The sequence below is a fragment of the Rhamphochromis longiceps genome, linkage group LG7 (assembly GCF_057381845.1).
Source record: "Rhamphochromis longiceps isolate RC_006_pf linkage group LG7, R_longiceps_female_GT1.1, whole genome shotgun sequence".
Classification (NCBI taxonomy): domain Eukaryota; kingdom Metazoa; phylum Chordata; class Actinopteri; order Cichliformes; family Cichlidae; genus Rhamphochromis; species Rhamphochromis longiceps.
In genome coordinates, this window is record NC_140563.1 from 46,861,198 (window position 1) to 46,876,237 (window position 15,040).

Genomic DNA, 15,040 nt, shown 5'->3' on the forward strand with positions numbered 1-15,040 from the left:
TATAGTCTAGCAGCTTTTTCTAGCTTGACTATTTAGGCTATTCTACTGACCATTGCATCTGGCGCTTCCTGGCTCCAAATTTGAACCATTATTCTCTGAATTTGAAGTCCAGATTGAACGCGTGCTGCTACATCTCGTTTAATCTGCTGATTGCTCGTCGCTCGTTGCAGTGCTGTTTAGTGACGGGCGCCGGGAAACTGGAGGCGAAGCCGCCGTCTGAAACTGTGGTAATGCAAAGTAACTGTCCCGCACAGTGACAATGTCAAACAGAGGAAAGGCTTTCATGATGATGTCAACGGGCCGGCTGTTTGTGCGACTCTTGCTGATCCATTCTATTGAGCTCTGTGAATGAGAGAGCAGCAAAAGCAGGAGGAGGAGGGGGGCAGCAGCCTACTGTAATGTGGAAAACACCGGTGCATTTACAATGAGGGACGTCAATTTGCTGTGATGATTTTCCTGTCTTTCAGGCTCAAATCGCTGTAGCACTTTGATGTTATATATTTTGTTCAGGTGTTTGCAGCTGCAGCGCAGAGTGAGTGCCTTTGTGCCTGTGTGTGTGTGTGTGTGTGTGTGTGTGTGTGTGTGTGTGTGTGTGTGTGTGTGTGTGTGTGTGTGTGTGTGTGTGTGTGTGTGTGTGTGTGGGAGTTTGTGGCAGCCGACCACTGTACAGTCATGTATCCTGCCGCAGCGGCGCCAGGTAGGGAGCAAGTACACAGTCTGCACCGTGCGGGAGCAGAGAGACAGCAGGCCCGAGTCCGATAGCGTCAGCTCACTTGAACTAAGCCTCAGCCATCTAAAATGTTATGAAGACGAGACATCAGGCATGTATTTTTTTTTCATTCATTCAGTCATTCATCTTTATGCTTTACCAAAACTAACCGAGCAGCATAATATCCTAATATTTCTGAGTGATTTGTTTCTGTGCGCGTGCATTGTCATTTCCTGATACTGAGACCTAAAACTTTATTTCATTTCTATTTGAAAACGATCTGGAAGTGAAAAGGTGCCTTTTGCCGTTTCTCTCCCTCTCTCTTTTTTACAATTTTTGACAATACAAATAAATTCGCAGATTTTTATTGACTTATTTTATTTCTTATTGTTATTTCAAAAAATTCTCAATTAAGTTAAATATTTGTATCGTTCTTGCATGTGTTCGTTTGCTTGTGATAAGTGTCCTATTTTCTAGTGGAATGTTCACATAATTTGACCTAATTTATTAAACAGACCATTTTGAAATTATCTGCGTTATTTGTTTATTTGTTTAAAGGAGTCTGCAATGAAAGCGCGCGTGCCCTCCTGTCTCGCAGTTCCCTAGCGCCATGCAGTGGCGGGAAAATATTTTCAATTGGAGTTAATTTAAGTCTAAAACTGTCCTGATGTGATTTATTGTGTCACCTTGTGAAATTCACTCCATCCTCGTTTCTCTCTCTCTCTCTCTTTCTCTCTGTCTATTAACCCACTGACAAGTCTAAAAATTCAATCATTTTAAATTCCCCCTTTTTTTTCTTAGTCATATTGTTGGAAGATTATAAAACAACTCTTAAAATAAGCGATTGTTCCGCGACTTTAAACGTCCGACTCTATCAATTTGACCCAACTTTGATCAAAGATTCAAAAGCGTTTCCGCGCAAAATCCGTTTCAGGCGGAAGACTCTAACAGCTTAATTGGGACTATCAAGTAAAATTGATACATCCTCTCGCTCTGCTTAAGATACCTACAGAAAACTGTGACACGTTTTTCTTTCCTTTCTTTTTTTTTTTCTTTTGGTCTAATGACCCCTGCAATTTTCTTCCACCCAGACTCATTTGCCGGCAAGAGGAGGAAATATTGCATGGGACCATTTGAGGAGATGATTTTTCTTTGAAACCATTTCTCCAGGTCTCTCCAAAGGGGAGTTTGAAAACATGTCGACCCCAATTAGCGCTTCAGACTTCAGACTGCACACCAGAGTCAACGAGTTTTTGTTTTTTCAGCATCAACACAGACTTACAAAATTTTAAATTACATTTTCATTATCCGTATCGTGATTTTTTTTCTACATGCTTTTTGGAGATATTGAATACGATATTATTTATTGCTATTTGTTGTGTCTGTATGTTTTTTTTTAAGTATTTGAATTAGAAAGCTAGTTTTTCTGAATTAATACTTATTTTAAAATTGTGCAACGATAATACCTTTGGGAGGTGTATTAGAATCTTAGAACTTGTGCGCTAAACTTCGCTCTTAAACGTGATTTAATTTTTTTAAACCCTCAAAGCCAAAACAAAATGTAGAATTAAAAGAATTAGACATGGTTTAACATCACAACGTCATGGAATAAAAATAAAAATAAAATAAAATCTCATAGTTTCCCGAACGAATTTTATTTACATATTTATTTATGAATTTATTTATTTATTAGGAGAGACGCACTATTAAAGTACCGTCACATTTGTTTTTTTCTTTCATTTTGCTTTCTTTCTTCCTTATAGGCCTTGCAAAATATTCCACAATAATGACACTAGATTTATTATTACAGGTGAGACATATATATATATATATATATATATGTGTGTGTGTGTATATATATGTATATATATATATATATATATATATATATATATATATATATATATATATATATATATATATATATATATATATATATATATATATATATACATATATGTGTGTGTGTGTGTGTGTGTGTGTAAAATACTTTTTTCCCTGAAATTAAGATGGCATACTAGTTAATATAAAAACCCACAAAACACACTGCAATATTGCAGCACCATTTTTGTTTGAAACAAAAGGGTAATTCAAATCACCATTCCTGCACCCTGACTTCTCACCCTGGCTTGGAATTATGTAAGCAAAAGAAATGTGATTATCCATTATGTCAATTTCAATAACGTTTCATCAGTAATGATACCAGTATCATAGCAATCATTTGCCCCAGTTGACTATTAATCACCTTCCATTAGGGTCTCTTACCAGGCTTTCAGAGCGGTTCCAGGATCCCAGTCTATGTTTCAGGATAAATTAGTCATCAAGCCAACCACAAAAATACAACAAGTCACTGTCTTTGTGTTCCTGTGTGTCACTCCTGCATACTTCTGTGCAAACGCAGGCATTGATTAAAATATGCTTACCCACTATCAGGATAGGACATGGGACAGTATCCCATGGGATCACAAAGGTTCGTGTGGGCAGAGCGACAGAAAGGGGAGAAGGGGGGACTCATGTGCAACACTTTAAAAGAGGCGGGTTCTCCATCTTGCTTTGTCAGGAGGCCTGCTGACATGGGGAAACATCTGCTGCGTAGAAATAGAGACTCATGATTCAAATTATGTGCAGTCCGAGGGGCTGCCAGCTTCCAGAAGATGGGGAATGAAATGGCAGAGAATATGTAGACAGCAATCATTCAACTGAATGCCCCGAGATATGTTCCAACCCTACACAATTCAACTCTTCCTCATACGTGGACTGTAAAAACAAAAAAAAAAAAAAAAAAAATGAAGAAGAAGAAGAAGAAGAAAAAAATAAATGAAGAGACCCAACACAGCTAAATGTTTCTGTAAAGAGTGAAAAGTCAGAGGATAAGCATGTATGTGTTCACCTAAAGTTGGAACACAAAGAATGAGGCGCACTTCAGCTTGCGTGCTTACTGGGACGACCACAACAAAACCGGGATCTGCAGAGCTGTTTGCAGTCTGTCTCCAATAATGCTGCCATTTGATCTGGCAGCTGAGAAGTCTGCCTCTGTCTACTCCATGTTACTTGTTGTGTTGGTCCACTTGAGCGAAGATGGAATTTTTAGGGGCACGTTTCACCTCTTGGTTTAGTCTCCAGCAGCAGCGTGCTGATGTTTTTGTGATTAGGATGGCTAAATTAGAACCAGAAAAACCATAAACCAAGACAAAAAGCAAGAGAGAAACTATTAAGTGCCAGAGAGGGGATCAGCTCTTTCTGTTACTGACACCATGCCAATGAGCTTTTGTTTTGAAAGGATGAATATTGACATTGTTATTGTAATTATAATCACCACATACAGGGCTCATGGCACAGGGAAGGACTCTGCTCCTTGACAGCATGCCGTTGTTGTGATCATCAAGGCGACCAGGCACAATATTGGATCTAAGAGTGTTTCATGAAATTTCTCCACCATAATAGTGTTGATTTACATGCGACTGTGAATCCTCTACATGAATAACAAAAGGAAACTGAAAAGGAGGGAAGTGGGAATGCGTGCTTATAGACTCTGTTTCAGTCATGCTAGTAAGCTGATTTATCTTACCATAAGAGGCAGATCTTAAGAAAATGCAAAGAGAGAAAGCTAATGGATCATTATTATGTCTTCCTCACTCCCTATCTTTCAAATGACTGCAGGGCTTTGCAGTTCTGGCTTTGATTCGCAGCCCATTCTCCTATATGACTTGAGTGGACTAGCTGAGCTAAGACATGATTTCCAGAAGATTGCAGTGTAAGTGCCTCTGGCAAGACCTTTTTATTTATTTGGCACTTGATTTTATCCCACTCTCTTGCTTTTGGGAGACAGGGAGTAATGGAGAGAGAGAGGATGTTTCTTTTTACTTACATTGTTTTGGGTTTAAAGGATAAAAATCACCATGAGATAAACATCACAATAAATATTAATAGCCGATAGTTTTGTGTAACCATCATCCACGTGCCCGGATTATCAAGTTACAGACCCCTGGGTACAAATATCCGGTGGCCTCTAACCAGTTTGTGTAAGTTGGGCCCTTTCATTTCTTCAATAGTTAGACATATCATACAGAAACATGTGGATACTGTACATGTACAGAGAAGAGTTTTCAATAGAGAGCGCTGTGGCTTACTGGAAAAAGAAAAGTAACTTTCAGAGTGAACTGTTTCACTAAAATCTTTCAAATGTGTCTGATATGAAATGGAAAGTTGAGCAAGCAGAGCTTTTTCACATTTTTAACAGGATAATACTGCATTTAATTTTATTGTCTTTACACACACACACCTGTTGTTGTCTCCTCCCTGCCTCTCTGTCTGGTTGTCACCCTGATGACCTCCTCCTTTACTTCCGTTCGGCACCACTTGCCAGGAACACTTTGCTCTATCTGTTACACTTGTGCACAGTCCTGCTGCCAGATGAGTGCTAAAAACAATGATTAATGATAAAGTAAAGCTCAGAGCTTTTTGGGGGAAAAGCACACTTTTGGGATGTGACAAAAAGAATACAGGGGGTTTTTTTATGAAATATGAAAAATAAGATGTATTTCAGGAAATATTCCCTAGAAAATTCTCCTGGTTACCTCCCTTTTCAGTTGTGAGCTGCAGGAGTCCTTTAACTGCAGGGCAAAAATGGCCATTTTCATGAAAGTGGCACATCCATTTTTTGGTGGAAAAAGGACCACTGCATTCTGCCGATAGAAAAGATATACATACATACATAAGAGAATAAAATTTTAGTAAGTTTATTTATTTATTTATGGTTTTGATCTTGCCACAGTCTACAACTGTGGTGATCCCCTGGACACATACCCAGCATGCCCATCAGATAATCCAGCCCAGATCCTCTAAAAGAAGAATGTTTGCATTTAGTCTGATCTAAACCAAACTTGCAAATTATGCTGTATTTATGTTTTCCTAGAAATATGGTTGCATACATAAAGACAAAAGGTCATAGGATGAAATCATTTCTACTAATCATGGAATCTTCCATTTACACAGGGAGTGTTAGTGCACCTATAAATCAACAACGTTTGGATCTGAATAAAGGATTCAAAGGATTTTGTTTTGGCATGCGTGTGTACTCAGATCAGTGTGTAATGACACAGAACTGGTTCAGCGTCATTTGCTGTTTGCTTGCATGTGTTTGTCCTTAAATACAATAGTCTTCATCACCGTCTGTATCGTGATTTGTTCTTAACTCCAATAACTTTGTCTGTTCTTATGTGTTTTCTTGCACGCATAGTTATGTCTCTGCTTGTCATCTGCGTATCCTAAATGCTTCTTGATGACGGGAGGTGTCATAGAGGACATATTTTGTGCCACACAGGACATGTTTTGTGCAAATGCATGAGTTGTGATCTCTTGACTAACAACTCTCCCTTGTGGGCACAGAGGACATTGCATTAGCAATGAAAGAGGTTTGAACACCTTTACCTTTCATCACTGCTTCAAATCATGCTGGTTGTGCCTTCTAGACAAGTCCCATCACATCGTCCGACTGCTCCACATATTAAACACACACACAATTTCAAACGGATGTCTCGGTTGCAGATGTGGCATTTTGCGAGCAGTCTAATCCACATGCTCTAACAAATACAGATAAAATAGCTCTGAATGTATTAAAACACAATAAAACATATTGCTCGTGTGTGCCACTTACAAATGCAAAAACTAATAATGCACGTCTTAGCTTTGGTTGAATAAAGAGCGGTTCCTTTACCATCCAATTAAAGGTTACATCATTGTACTGTATTTAACTAAATAATGATTAAAAAGCACGATACTCTACAACCAGCAGCAATGCAGGCTGTCGCTAAAGAAAACACTGCAGTTGCTAGGCAAAACAGGAGTGTATAATTACCAGCGTGAGTGGCAGTTTTCCATCAGCGTACCTAACATTGAAATTCACTGTGATTCAGTCCCAGGTGTGCCGTTGTTGCGTGTTTACAGCAGCTTCAAACATGTCTCAGCCAATAGCAGCTGCTGAGTGGAACCTCTTCTTAATAATTAGGTAAAATAATTAATGAAATAATGAAACAATGAGCCTGAGTTTTACATCTCAGAGGCGTTGATAGGGCCTCATCGCCATGCCAAGTGGAGGTTGAAGTGTCCGATGGCTTATTGGTTTTAGGAATCAGCCAGACGCACTGTGTCCTTTTGTGCAGAAAAAGATTTTGTAAAAGAAAAAAAATCATGAAAGCATTCGAGAAATGTTCTACTATCAGTCAGTAACTGAAAAAAAATTAGTAACAGCAGTGCTTTCTGTGATGTGATGACTGATGACAAACATCTGTTACAAGATTACAGTTTATCATCAGTGACTGTCAGACTTGTGTGGAAAATGTGACAATGCCAAATGTTTCAGCCAAACACGCAAAAGTCGCACGCCCACGCAAACTCTCATAGCTGTCACTCTGACATCTGTCAGCCAACAGCTGCGTTAGTTTTGATATTGTAACCAATAAATAACCACCAAAAAAAGGGACGAAAAAGGCCGTGCACCCTTTCCTGCAATTACTGATTATAACCTGTGAATAACCAATGACTCCTCAGCTGCAGGTACATATAGGCAGTCTTTATCTTTTATATTGCATAATCTTGCTTAATGGCTGTTCTCATTTAATTATTGCAACATCGAGTGTCTTTAATTGATATTTTGTTTCCAAATATGCAGAATGTCAATTTCAATTTTTGTTTGACCTGTCAACATTGCTAATTATGAGTTATAATATATATATAATAATATTATAATAACAATGAGTTCATCTTTTCCTTACTGGCTATCTGTGGTTTCTTTAATCCCACTTGCCATTTTTCTGCACTCACAAATCTTTAGTGCACAGTCCTTATCCTCAGTTTTCTCCTAAGGCTACATGCCCCTCCCTCAGCTTTCTTGGATTGTTTGTGGCACGCAGTTGCAAGTGGATTAATGTCCTTCAAACTTTTATGCCTGACATAAATGACAGATTGTGTCCTCTCTAGTGTTTTGATGTGTGTAAGAGGGGGCGCACACATGGACTGCTTTGAAGTCCGCAGAGCTTTTATCTTCCTCTGTTTAGATTGGCTAAAGTGTTAAGTGGCGTTCTCCTTCGGCTTGAAGGATGTAATGTCCTGCAGTGAGAGATTTACAGAAAGGGAAATTGCAAACTCTGTGTGCTCGTTTTGTGGCCTCTTTTTAATAAAAACTATTTATGCAAATGGAAAGTCTGGAGATGGAAAGCAAATTCAGACAAAATCAGATGTTTCCAAAGAGGCTGCCGTACTGAGTTGGCAGATGTTCTGTTGCTTCAGCGGGGACCCCATAAACAAAAGCTGTTGATGGCTCTTCGATGAGTGTGAGCTGCGCCAAAAGCTGCATTTCCTTGGAGCCATCTGGAAAATGGCTGACAATATGCTTGGCTGGAGCTGGCCGAGCACGGGAGAAAGAAAAAGTGAGGGCACTAATTAAAATGAATGCTTATGATCTAGTAAAGAGCAACAGAGCTTTTCAAAAAAAAAGCCTTCCCCATTATAATGAACTATTGATAGACAGCAGAGGTGTCAGGTCAAAATAAAAAACATTTAAAAACCTGCTATGTGTTCTCACCTTCATTGCATTTTTTCTGATGTTAACAGTTTATGAAGCAACGTAACCTCAAAAACTAAAATAAAATTCATCAGCTGTATGTACTGTAAGTTGATGATGATCTATAGCTCGTGTAGGATCGATGTCAACAGAACAGTAAAGATTTGACTTTAATAAACCTATTCAGGAACTCCCAATAAGCCCATCCTCAGAGAGTGCTTTATGAGGTTGGTAGCTTTTGCACTTATCCATCAAAAAGCAGTATTTGAGAAAGTCTCACTTTTGATACATCAGCAGATTCAGTCGTTTAATCTCATCATCAATAACCGAGCAAACCTTCACACACGCCAGCAGGATAATGATGAATAGTTCTCGGAAAGTTAACATTCCTGGAACTTTTGGTGAAAAGCATCCATAGAGATCGTATCAGTGCTCATTATCCTCACGTTGGATGGTTGTGATCCTGACCTGTACCACCCACAAGCCGTGTAGTGCTCTGAACCCTCCATGACCTGGTGGGCATATTAAAAGCCAGGCGGACATAAGACCTACCACGTTGTCCAACCCCACAGGACTACCGCCATGACAGACACCAGACAGACCAATAAGGTATCCAAGGAGTGTGTGCGCATGTGCGTGCGTGTGTGTTTGCATTTGTTTCATCAACCATAGGAAGATCAGCAGTGTAAGTAGCAACTACAAAGCTGCGTGAAGATACAGCCGCCAGCTGCCTCCACTTTGAAAAGAGCGAGCGTGTCAAAACAGCACATGGCTGTGCCCTGCACTCTCACGGGTCATCTCCAGTGACAGGCTGGCTGTAGCACTGGCCCCTCTGTGCACCTCTGCACTTTTTGTGCTTTTTTTCTTAGCACTGGGAAACAGAATGGTCAATTTTTTGTTAAAACACACATTTGCAGGAACGTTTGAATTGCTCTAAGCGCAATAACAGTGCTCTGCAAAGTAGCTGCAGTAGACATAATGATCAGTCATTCTGGTGAACTTTAAATTGCACCCAATTTTTTGCTCATCACATGAACTACTCACATTAGTAGTATTTTCAGCTAGCACACTGTGAGTCAGCCAGCAGCTTTACCTTTGTGAACTCTTTTATTGAGCTTTCATATAATGGAACTGGTTGCAAGCACCTATCTGCTGCTATAACTTGCTGCAAATAAAGTCATGTATGTGTCGTTCTTAACACATAGCTTTATCTGTCGATTTGTGGAACTGCAGATTTTGTAATACCCCAAACATGTTTTAATGTCTGTTAGTATTCAGTAAAAAAGGGAATAAATACAAATTAAAAATGCTATTTCTGCATCCTGTTTCATGACGACAAGCCACAATAGATCTTTATTAAGCAACCTTGTGATGTCATGTGGTGCACTGTTGACATAAAATGTAATTGACTTCTAATTGTGTAGCACTAATGTTATGTCAAACCAGACCCTGGCCTCCTTTGTCCAGTGTGTAGGCCATTTGGCTGCAAAAAGGCACTTGGAAAGCCAGATAACAGGTGAATGGCCATGGCCTAATAGGCCATCTGTGGAAAACACATTGCAGTCAATTAAGAGTCCACTTCCTCCAGTTGTCATGGCCATTACACAGCCCCACCACGACAAGTGACTCTTCAGTGGCTTTTACTTTTCAACTACTCGCTCTTTTTCATTCACAATGTCCTCGAGCTGCCCAGTTCCTCAAAGAGAGACTTTTTTTTTCTAGTTTTGTTGTCCACTATGCTTTTCTAGCTTCTTTTGAAATGCAATTTTTTTTTTTACTTAGCAATATTATGTGACCCTGACAGTCAAATACAACCTCTTTCACAATCTCTTTTTCTCTCTTGCTGGCACATATTCTCTCTTCTAGATCATACATAAAAAGCAGAGCTCTTACCTCCCTTTGAGAGGACAGCCTTTAGAATCATTACATGTATCCAATGAGCTAATTTAAAAATCCTTGTCTGGAAATGTATTTACTGTTTTTCATACAGCCTTCCCAACACACACATGCACACATGCACCTTTACAGGCAGCCAACTCTCCCACAATCCTGCATTTTTCACTATTTTCATAATGTAACTTTAAAAAGAAAGCATCAAACCTGCAGGTTTCAACAGCAACTTTCAGCAGTTTACAGCCGCATTAGCAAGTCTAATATGACACACCTCGAGTCACGCTACAGTGACATTTCCTTCGTCAGTTCATTTTTGTTTTTGAGTAACACTGACGCATGACAGTTGACGTGCAGAAAAAGCACTTCTGTAATGTGACAAAATCATATTGACGTTAATTCCTTTTACAAAAGGAATTTAATCAGCAATTGTGTTTGCAGGTGTGAGCTGAATACACACTATAAAACTCGACCGTCTTGTTGAACAGGAAGGGCAGATCGTGCGTGATAGTCAGTCAGCACTGAACCGTGTGTTGTTGTCATTTGCTCTAATGAACCAGTCAGTAAACGTCGCTTTCTTCAAAGGTTACTTGTAATCTTATTTCCACGTTCAGTTTTATTTCCAAAGAGCCTGGAGAGCTTGTTGTCATTGCGCAGCCTTAGATAATCCTTGGGTGTTGTGAAAGACGGATGCTGAAAAACAATGATTCACACCTCTTGTCAGCAGCGCAATAAAAGGCTTATCGCCCTTGTCTCACAGCTTGTTATATGACGCTGTCAAATTATGATTGCTCTTACTGTGCACACACTGTTTACACCATTTCACGTTTGAGCTGTTGCACTACACAGACCTACAGCCAGCATTTAGGATATACATTGATTCAAAAAAGGTTTTGAATCAATGTATATCCTAGTCAGAGTCACACTTCCTTTACCAATTAGTTACTGTAAATGGTGAATCCTGAATCCACTGCTTGCCTTTTTTTTCTTTTGATACATTCTGTGCACATGTGCATTTGAATTAAACTAAGCATGATTAAAGTACCCTGTCAAGTAAATGAAGCAGACATAGTCATCAGCCATTCACATTAAATAATTTAGAAGTATATTCAGCAAGTGCAACTGTGAGTCAGCCTGTAACATGACTTTTTGAAACTCTGCCATTGAATTTTGCATTATGAATTCAGATTGTAGCCGCGCAACAGTTTGGCAACCTGTCCAGGGTGTATCCTGCCTCCCAGATAGGCTCCAGCCTCCCACAACCCCGAATTGGATGAGAAGAAGACGGATGCATGGACAAGGTTGTATATCATAGCAGATTTGGCTCTGCAATTATTGGCACATGTTGGGGCGCTTAATACATCCTTGTGTACCTGAGTACTGTTGCTGACCATGTCCATCCCTTACTGGTTTCTTTAACAGCTGTGTGATGCTATCATGTTAACATGGGCCAAAATCTCAGAAATATTTCCAGCACCTTGTTGAATCTAGTCCACAAAGAATGAAGGTAGTTCTGAAGAAAAAAGGGTGTGCCTAGTGAAAAGCCTCGCTAAATATCACCAGTAGAATAAAAAACAGTAGCATAACGTGAAACAACACAACTTTACTTAGATGCAGGACTTGTTTACATTTAACCATAAACTGGATAACCCAAGAATGTGTGAATAGTATGGAATAATGTTCAAAAACATGACAAAAAGTCAATAGTTTGCATTATTTGGTATTAAAGGACACTGAACACAACTTCATTTGCAAGAGTTTTAATAATTTACTAAAAAAAAGAGTGTAAAAGTAACAGATCTCTCCCACCAAAGTGGATCTGTTTGATATTCAAAGTGATGACAGATGTAACAAATTTCTGCAAACTTGCCTTTGTACATTTGTGTATACTTACTTGGCAATTTAACCTCTTGGCTGTAATTAAATGAGTTTTGCACTGTATACTGTATATCAAAAAAAAAAAAGCTCAAAGGGAAAAAAAATACTTTGATATGAATTAAGTGAAAGTAAACCAACCAGCATTAAATGTACAACTTTAAGAAACTCCAAAAAGCACATCTGAAAAGTGTATATACAAACATGCTAGGAATCTAACAAAGAGCAGACTGAGGGAAGCTGGAGAGAGACGGGCCTTTCTAATGGTTTTCTTGACATCATTTAGGAGAGCCAATAAAGTAAAGCATCATTCGGAAATGTTTCATAATCTCGCAATACCGTGGATTTTATTGCCTATTTCAAGTTTTTGTTAGGAGAATAGGAACACTTTATAAATATACAGTTCATAGCGTATCTCCTGCGTGAATTTAATTTAACTTAAATAAAAAGTTAAAATGTTCAGCATCTGTAGAAAACAAAAAGAAACTAAAATGCATCTTTAATAAATGCTCAGACTGTGCCCATCCCCAGTAACATTAAGTGCCTGCTTGAAAGAGGTAATATATATTTATGTATGTACACACATATATATAGATATATATATATATGTATATATATATGTATATCAAATTCTATGACATGATATAATTTGTATAAATATGGCGTCTTTACAACTGCATTAAAATGACAAATTTTTATTTCAGATCCCAAGACGATTAATGGTCGAATGGGAACAAAAAGGCCTTGTTTAAGTTTCTCATTTTCTCGTTTTAAATATTAAAAATAAGTCTCGATTCTTTGTAAATGTATGCCATACATTATAAACAACACATGTTACTCAACTGTACAAATATTTTCCATCGTGTTCATATCTACAACACTTTGGAAGGTACGAGGGGGAAAAAAGTGCCATTATCAAATAGTCCCCCCTTCTGGAGCGAGTGGGAGTTGCTCCTCTCAGAGTGAAGGTAAAAGTTTCTGTAACCAACCAGCAACCGAGAGACACAAGGAGCTCAGTTCTATACAAAAAATGTAAAAACACCTTTGATGTAACAAAGACACGCGCTTGTGATCTCACGTCACTCTGCTGGTTGTAAAACACGCCATGTGGAGTCATGTGACCCTGCACAGAAGTCCCTTTTGACAGTTGAGGGTGTTTAAAAAAGAACCGTACGGAGCTTCTCTGTAAATGTCGTCCACAGATGCTTCAAAACACACAAAGAGATGCTGCCCATGTGGGATATAATGGTTTGTTTTTAGTTTTTTTCTTGGATAGGCATAGTTGGGATGGATCTGTCCGTGTTCCCCGAAATGTTCACAGACCCATTTCTGAAGGTACACCCTGCACTGGCTTTCCACTGCGTCGCAGCTGAGTGACGTTGCTGTTGAAAACATTTCGCTCTTCTTTTATTCGTTACATTCCAGGAATGGGATTGTCTGGCTTGTCCTGTCCTTTATTTGCCATCAATCCATGTCTACCTAATAGAACAGAGGAGCTCTGGTGCCCTCTGGTGGTCGGAAAGAGGTGTAGGCACAGGAGAAATTAAGCTAACCCTCGGCCCTTGACTGCTGTCCTGGAAGTCTCACAAAAGCTAAAGCATGTTTAGGATGGCATTGTACATCTGGACTAGTATGGCCAGGTGGACGGGCAGGCAGGATTGGCGATCTTGAGTGGCAGGGGTACACGTCAGCCAAGAGAGGGCATTGTACTGCTCCAGCACAAACCTATGAGTGGAAAATATACACAGTTTTATCAAGGCGCTAGGTGAAAACTGTTGAAGAGGAAAAAATGTAACTGCTGCTTTTTCTATGAGATCACATCTAATTCTGAACTCATTCTTCACACTGACAAAAATATGCAAACATCTGCATAATTATCAAGGTGATAATTATGAACTTTTCAAGAACTATAAGAAGAAGGCTTCATATTTTCAGGCTTTATGCAGCTTCCTTCATCTGAATTGTTGGTGCTAATATGAAACATATACATTTAGCACGCTTGTCAATTTCATTAGCATTTAATGCACATAATGAAGTTACCTGAGCACGTCAGAAGTGGTCTTTGAATCCAAGGGGTGTGGGGCCCTCTTAGTCTTCTCTGACACGTTCTCATCTGACTGTGTTATGGAGATATGGTGGTGGAGAGAGGCCTGCGGGCAAGAAACACAAAGCAGTTTAAAGTACTGAAGCTTGACTGCTTTCGAAGTTTACCTGAAGATTTTATAAACAGATCTATAAACAAATCAATAAATTTGAGGTTTGTGTCTCTCTGAGTTTCTCCCTCTGTCTCCAATCCTGAAAGCTTTACATTCATTCTCAGCCACACTTGCATTGTTGTGGGTACCTTGAGGAAAAGCGGACACTGTTTCTCAGCCTGCGGGCAAGAGGCCCAGAACCAGTGAGGAAGTCCGTTCGCCTGTGCAGTGGAGACGTAGTAGCCCAGAGCCAGCGGCTGCTGCTTTAGCTCCTCCGGGGGATTGTCCCTTGACAGCAAGCGCTCTCCCTGGCTCTGCAGACAGAGAGAATGCCAGCAAATAAATATTACCTTCATTGCAATCTGGGGTCATGACCTGTACAATTTATTCATCTGTCAACAGGCTATATTTCTGAGCATGTGCACTGACAGCTGTGGGCTGTCTTCCTTAAACAGAAATGCGTACGTTAGCATTTTATGACAGGCAACTCTTCATTTTTCAACCGAAATAAAACGGTTATGTGTAAACATAGCTCATTTACATTTTAAAATATACGACAGTCGCTCTTTTTCTTTTGTTACAGGGTGCCACTTGTTTCAAGCCTGTGCACCCTCTTTCCACTGAACCCTGACTCACCCTGGTGTGCTGGAAATGGGATCCCATTCCCATCCCAGATGGAGACCCAGGCGAGGGCACGGGAGAGGTGTTGGGTGAAGAGTGGAGGTTCAGCATTATGCCAATGCCAATGTCATTCTCCAGTTCATCAGGAAAGGGAAGATCAAACATGTCATCTGAGGAGAAAAAGTAAAG

General features: G+C 39.5%; 1 protein-coding gene and 1 long non-coding RNA gene across 8 annotated transcripts in view; one reads left to right on the plus strand and one right to left on the minus strand.

Annotated features, from left to right (window-relative positions):
* The first annotated feature begins 4,393 nt into the window (after positions 1 to 4,393).
* On the plus strand, positions 4,394 to 14,921 carry LOC146666109 (uncharacterized). Its single transcript, XR_014912733.1, has 3 exons — positions 4,394 to 4,463; positions 11,348 to 11,461; positions 14,814 to 14,921. It is a non-coding gene; the product is annotated as an uncharacterized LOC146666109 (long non-coding RNA).
* The window catches only part of LOC146666110 (mediator of RNA polymerase II transcription subunit 13-like), a 90,250-nt gene continuing 87,005 nt past the window's right edge, over positions 11,796 to 15,040 (minus strand). For all 7 annotated transcript variants that reach the window (XM_085413938.1, XM_085413937.1, XM_085413933.1 and 4 more), the window contains 4 exons: positions 14,867 to 15,021; positions 14,380 to 14,544; positions 14,076 to 14,185; positions 11,796 to 13,760 (listed from right to left, as the gene is read on the minus strand). In XM_085413938.1, coding sequence (XP_085270064.1) covers positions 13,628 to 13,760; positions 14,076 to 14,185; positions 14,380 to 14,544; positions 14,867 to 15,021 — 563 coding nt within the window. In that variant the 3' untranslated portion in view covers positions 11,796 to 13,627. The remainder of the gene's footprint in view (positions 13,761 to 14,075; positions 14,186 to 14,379; positions 14,545 to 14,866; positions 15,022 to 15,040) is intronic.